The sequence below is a fragment of the Sinocyclocheilus anshuiensis genome, unplaced genomic scaffold (genome assembly GCF_001515605.1).
Source record: "Sinocyclocheilus anshuiensis isolate Anshui unplaced genomic scaffold, SAMN03320099.WGS_v1.1 scaffold284, whole genome shotgun sequence".
In the NCBI taxonomy this organism is placed as follows: Eukaryota; Metazoa; Chordata; class Actinopteri; order Cypriniformes; family Cyprinidae; genus Sinocyclocheilus; species Sinocyclocheilus anshuiensis.
In genome coordinates, this window is record NW_015554266.1 from 1,631,538 (window position 1) to 1,638,347 (window position 6,810).

Sequence of the window (6,810 nt, forward strand, 5' to 3'; positions counted from 1 at the left end):
ACACACACACACACACACACACACACACACACACACACACACACACACACACACACACACACACCCACACAAACAGAACCGTCATGTACCTAATTTTTGAAGGAACAGTCCTGGCTAACTTTGCCCTGTGTGTGAAAAGATAAGGTCAATGAAAAAAAAAAAAACTTTTTAAAATGTTAAAAGTAGTTTGATGCATAATTGAAGCATAACATTTATTTAAATGTTGACAGTTGACAGTATAGATGTTGTACTTGTTGCAATGAGGAAGTAAAACTTCTGGTAATCAGCCTAGCAGACACACTTAATTAAAAAATGCTGACAAATCATCTGATTAAGCACGCAGGCCAAGATATACATTTTTACTATATAGAGCAACACAATACAAGACTAATGATGTGATGTGCTGAGAACTCACCCTGAAATAAGATGCCACTGTCTGTCTCCTCATGTTAGTGGTTTCCTCTGGGTGACGCATCATTTCCATGGTGTCCACCTAAACACACACATAAACACACTTACTGTAGCTTAGTCTACATGCAGAAAATGTGCTCATCACCAATACACACATATGTACACACACATACATCTAAGCACACAGAAAATGAACACATTGTATTCTGTTTTAGCCTAAATGAACATGTAACCTTCCTGTTCATGTATGACAGAAGTTAACACAATTTTATCAACTAAATTACAAAAAAAAAAAAAAACCTACAGAGTTTTTGTTTTTTGTTTTGTTAAAACATAATTACAAAACAAGGACTATAGGTACAGTGTTAGTCAAGGACAACTTGAAATAATTTGCCCAATTGGTGGCTAATTTGTATAAATTTTGCATAAGTGTTTTTCATTTAAATAAATAGGATGGACCTTCATGCTTTTTTTTTCTTCTAAAAAAAATGCATGTTTCCATAGAAACTGCATCATACCAATTCATTTAAAACTGCCACTTCATAAAATAGTTTTTTATTTCTCATGAAATTGTGTCGGTTTCACGGTTACATCAATTATCACGTTAATAAAAACATAGCTTATGAGGTTAGTATTATGAAAATCTATAATCATGTTTGTTTGAAAGTCAGTAGGTGTGTGTGTGTGTGTGTGTGTGTGTGTGTGTGTGTGTGTGACGTATAGCCATGAATTTCGCATTGAATTTTATTTAACTGTTTATTTCTGTGAGGCTGTTTTGAAATCTGTATTGTAAAGCACTATACAAATAAATGTGACATGACTTGACAACATATTTTGGAACACTTTCCAATATGGTCCCATTAGTTAAAATTAGTTAATGCATTAACAAACAATATTTTCAATCTTTGTTAATGCTAGGTAATGAAATACAAATGTTTATTGTTAGTTTATGTAAATGTTTAAATTAAATGCTTTTTAAGTATGTTTTATTGTTTGTGCAAGTTAGCTGATGTAGTGACTAATGTTAATAAATGGAACTATTGTAATGGAACTGTTTTTGCATGAATCTACTACTATATAACAATATTAATAGGGAAGATGACAATGATCACTTCATATTTACACAAAACAAGCACTTTAAAACATCACAATCCAAGCAAAGATCCCTGAGCATGATGGGTTTAATACTGCAGGGACGTGTTTTCATAATGAACTTCAGGCTTCCAACTGTTCTTAACAAGGACAAGATATGATGTGTATAACAGCCATCGCTACAACAGACCTCATGAATTTATCAAGGTGATACATAATTTAGAGCAGGTCTATACCAGCAAAGTGTGTCTTCATATTCTATTTCATCTGCGTGTGGAGAGGCAAGTGTGTGTGATCTTTATGAGGAACTGAAGGGTTGGACATGCACCCTGACTGAGAGACAATCGAACTAACCCAGTGTTTTAATAAGACACCTGTCCCATTTCTGCTTACAAGCAGAACTCTGTAAATTGTCTCATCTGTGACTGAAGCAGTTTAAAAGTATCTGCAATATTAACTGGAACTAATTAATTGGGTTCTGTGCTCTGGTGTATAATTATATTTCTCTGATACAGCAGGTAGTCCGCAGGACTGTTTTAATCTTACACACAGAACAGAGGAAAGGGAGAAATAATTATCCAGGGTTCCCGTTCAGGAACTCGAGCTGCGTCGAAACGCTATGGGAATGCCTTCAGCGTGACCACGCTCTGAATCACATGTGTAATCAGTCCAATGGATGGGCGAGATGTCACGGGCGGGTGACATAGAGACCAGGAAGCTATAAAAGCATGTGCCGTGGAACCGGCGTCAGCGTTCTGTCATTCAGCAAGCGCTCTGTGTGTGTGCCAGTCGAAAATCTGTTGTGAGTCTTATTTAGTGTTGTTTGTCCCACTGATAAGCTCCAAAATGTCTCCCTGAAGGCTCCGGCATTGCCCTCCAAGCTGCTGCGTACCACGTCAGAACTGGTGGGCAAGGGGTACACGGCAGCGGGTCAGGCTGGTGTGTGTCTGCACACGATGGCCGTGTTACAGGCGTACCAAGCCGACTTGCTTAAAGAGCTGGATGAGGGCGAGGAGGTTAAGTCTAAGAATATCACCAAGCTCAGACGAACCACTGATCTGTCTCTCCGTGCCACCAAAGAGACCGCCCGCGCCATTGGTCGGTTTATGGCAGCACTGGTGGTGGCGGAGGCACCTAGCTCTGGGGGCTGCCGGGCGGGGGCAGCCTCATCCGTGTAGCAGCCCCTCATACCGGGAGGCTCAAAAAGAGAGCGTTGCCTCCCGTGCTCTCCCGCGTCAGGACCGGGAGTCGGGATCGGGGACTTCCAAGCCTAAGCCGGATCTGCGGACCGTCCTTCAGGCTAAGAAGTCCTCGACCAAGAAGTCCTGACGCTTGTGGCTCAGGACTTCTGAGGGCAGGCCCCTCTGGGGAAGAGAGGTGTACACCGAATTACACGGTGCCTATCTTTCCTCAGGAGATCATTCTGCCAACCCTGCTACTTCAGGGCGCAGCAATCTCCCGCGAGCACTTCTCTCAGTCACCGCCTGGAAACGTAGCGGTACTAAGAGGCTCGCTACCTCTATTGAGGTCTCTAGAGCAGTTAGTTCAGCTGTCCCCTCCCGGTTCGCCACATCAGGGCACCGAGCTAGCCGCTCTGATAACACCAGAGGTCAGTCTCGAGAGACTGAATCCCTTAGTAGACTATTTGGCAATGTGGAAACTACTACCAAATGTGTCTCGATGGGTCCTGCACACTGTAGAGAGAGGCTACAGAATCCAGTTTGGTTCTCTTCAACACTCTCTTGAGGAAGGAGGCTATCGAGGTGGTCCCTCCTCACAAAAGAGAGTCCGGGTTCTACAGCTGGTACTTCATTGTTCCGAAGAAGGATGGAGGGTTGCGTCCCATTTTAGATCTGCGTCAGTTGAACCACTCAGTCATGTGACTGAAGTTCAGGATGCTCACTATCAAGCAAGTCGTGTCTCAGATCAGGTCCGAGGACTGGTTTGTCACGATCGATCTAAAAGATGCATACTTCCACATCTCCATCCTTCCCCATCACAGGAAGTTCCTGAGGTTTGCTTCTGGGGGCAAAGCGTACCGATACCGGGTTCTTCCTTTTGGCCTTGCACTTTCACCCCACACTTTCACAAAGTGTGTGGATGCTGCTCTGGCTCTTCTGCGACTCCAGGGCATCCGCATACTGCATTATATCGACGATTGGTTGATATCAGCTCAATCGGAGCAGGTGGCGGTTCGGCATCGAGATGTCATTCTCACTCTCATGAAAGAGCTGGGGTTAAGACTAAATGGCAAGAAAAGCGTGCTTTCTCCATTACAGAGGACCACTTATCTGGGCGTGGTGTGGGATTCGACCACAATGCAGGCACGTTTGTCTCCTGCTCGGATCAAGTCAATCCTCACTGCAGTCACGAGAGTGAGAGAAGGCCGGTCACTCACTATCAAGCAGTTTCAGAGACTGTTGGGTCTGATGGCAGCTGCGTCCAACATGATATCTCTTGGCCTGCTGTACATGAGACTCCTACAGTGGTGGCTCAAGACCAAGGGGTGCTCCCCGAGGGGAAACCTGCTTTGCATGCTCAAGGTCATGCGGCGCTGCCTTCGTGCCTTAGACATGTGGAGGAAACCTTGGTTCTTGTCTCAGGGCCCAGTTGTTGGGTCTGATGGCAGCTGCGTCCAGCGTGATACCTTTTGGCCTGCTGTACATGAGACCCCTACAGTGGTGGCTCAAGACCAAGGGGTTCTCCCAGAGGGGAAACCCGCTCTGCATGCTCAAGGTCACGCGGCAATGCCTATGTGCCTTAGACATGAACCAAGGTTTCCTCCACTTGTCTCTGGGCCCGGTGCTGGGAGCTCCTTGTCGCCGCTTAACGCTAGCGACGGACGCGTCCCTCACCGGCTGGGGAGCGGTCATGAGTGGCCGCTTGGCAAGAGGTCTGTGGAGTGGTCACCTTCTCACATGGCACATCAACTGCCTGGAGATGCTGGCTGTGTTTCTAGCGTTGAAACACTTCCTCCCGGACCTAAGAGATCGCCATGTGTTGGTGCATACCGACAAAACAGCGGTGGCCGAGGCCGAGGCTTCGTCTGTACGCCTTTCCCACGATCTACACTCCTCGACGGCTCTCCATTTGAGATTCCTGTAAGGAGGGATCTCCTCTCACAGGCAGAAGGTACGATATTTCACCCCCGCCCGGAGCTGTGGAAGCTGTGGGTGTGGCCTCTGAGGGGGCACAACTTGTAGCTTCCGGTCTCTCAACCGAGGTTGTTGAGACCATCCTCCAATCCAGAGCTCCCTCTACGAAGAAACTGTACGCCTTGAAGTGGAAGCTTTTCACTTCTTGGTGCAGAGACCGCCGGCTCGACCCAGTTAACTGCCCAGTTGGTACAGTACTGGAGTTCCTGCAGGCCCACTTCTCCGCAGGGTTGACCCACTCCACCCTGAAGGTCTACGTGGTGGCCATTGCAGCCTACAACGCCCCTCTCGGTTGCCTTTCAGTGGGCAGACACCCCCTGGTTACACATTTCCTCTGTGGTGCGCTGAGGCTGAGGCTGAGGCCTCCGGTACGATCTTGCGTCCCCCCGTGGGACCTGGCTGTGGTGCTAGAAGCTCTCTGTAGGCCTCCCTTTGAGCCTATTGAGGAAATCTCCGATTGCCTTCTCAATATAAAGAATACCTTCCTTCAGGCAATATCTTCTCTCAAGAGAGTTGGGGATCTGCAGGCCCTCTCTATGGCCCCTTCTTACCTAGACTTTCTGCCCAGTCTGGCCAAAGCGTTTCTCTACCCTCGAGCGGGTTATGTCCCTTAGGTCACCTCCTCTGCACCACGGCCTGTCGTACTCCAGGTCTTCTGTCCTCCTCCCTTCCGGGAGCCCGATTAGCAGAAGCCCTGTGGAGAAGGGCGGACCAACTGTTGGTGTGCTATGGTCCCCCTAACGTCTTCCTGCTAGTAAACAGACCCTCAATCGGGGGATTGTGGATGCCATCTGCATGGCTTATGAGTCCTCTGATCTCCCCTCACCTCTGGGGGTCAAGGCTCATTCAACTAGGAGTGTGGCGGCCTCCAAGGCCTTTTTGGCAGGTGTTTCTATGCAGGACATCTGCAACGCTGTGGGTTGGTCCATGCCCCTAACGTTTGTCAGGTTCTATGGCCTAGATATGCGAGCTACTCCTGGCTCTTCTGTTCTCTCGCCTTAGCTGTGCTCTTCCACACTAAGCAGGGATTTTGTAAGTCTGGCAGCGTGGGCATACTCGTTCCCATAGCGTTTGACGCAGCTCGAGTTCCTGAAGGGGAACGTCTCCAGGTTACGCATGTAACCATGGTTCCCAGAGGGAACTAGACGCTGTCTACCTGTCATACTTCTGGCATCCCTGCGAGCACTTACTTCATTTCCCAGAAGCTGCCGCTGTATCCACCGCATGTGCTTTTTAGCTTCCTGGTCTCTACGTCACCCCGCCCGTGATGTCTCGCCCATCCATTGGACCCTGCGAGCGCTTGCTTCATTCCTCGAAGCTGATGCCGGTTCCACTGCACATGCTTGTATAGCTTCCTGGTCTCTACGTCACCCGCCCGTGACGTTTCACCCATCCATTGGACTGATTACACATGTGATTCAGAGCGTGGTCATGCTGAAGGCGTTCCCATAGTGTTTCGACGCAGCTTCTCGTTCCCTTCGGGGAACCATGGTTACATGCGTAACCTGGAGACGTTTTCCTCCATAAGAACAGTAACTCAGCAATGTAGTCAGGACACATTACCACAGCATGAAGCAAATCCAGCTTTATGACGTCCTCAATCTGTGCTAGATCTAAAGAAATGTAAACTTCACAAGGGGCTTCACTATTTTAAAGGGCTTTTATAGTAGAACAATGGAATTTCCTTGCACTTTTGAGACACTTTTCAAAAATATTTACAATGAAATAGCAAGTAAATAAATAATGAATGAATAATGAATGATCACTGTAAAAATATTTTTCCAGAAGTGGTAAACAAAACAGATTACTGGAGTACATTTCACAAGAAAATACGATTGCAGACTTTCTGCTTCAAATTTTCATGTTTATTTCAACATGTTACTTGCCGTTTCTTTGTAATTATTTGTAAAATTCACTAGAAATGTCTGAGTGAAAATTGTTTCAAATAAATTTTTTTCATTGTATTTTCTTGTAAAACATTGTTTTATTTAAAACTTTGAATTTTTCTTTTTTTTACTGTACATATACTATATTTCTATTGCTAGTCAGTGGCAGGTGGAATTGGGGGAGAGAAAATCTGTATTGAAAGTAGTGTTGTCAAAAGACCCGGTATTTCGGTACCAAGTCGGTACTAAAAAAATGAAAACGTTAC

At 46.3% G+C, this 6,810-nt stretch overlaps 1 protein-coding gene across 1 annotated transcript in view; it reads right to left on the reverse strand.

The window, feature by feature from the left end:
* Nucleotides 1–6,810, reverse strand: part of myo3b (myosin IIIB) — a 117,235-nt gene that overhangs the window by 17,461 nt on the left and 92,964 nt on the right. Inside the window, exon 26 of the mRNA XM_016464173.1 lies at nt 416–493. Coding sequence (XP_016319659.1) covers nt 416–493 — 78 coding nt within the window. The remainder of the gene's footprint in view (nt 1–415; nt 494–6,810) is intronic.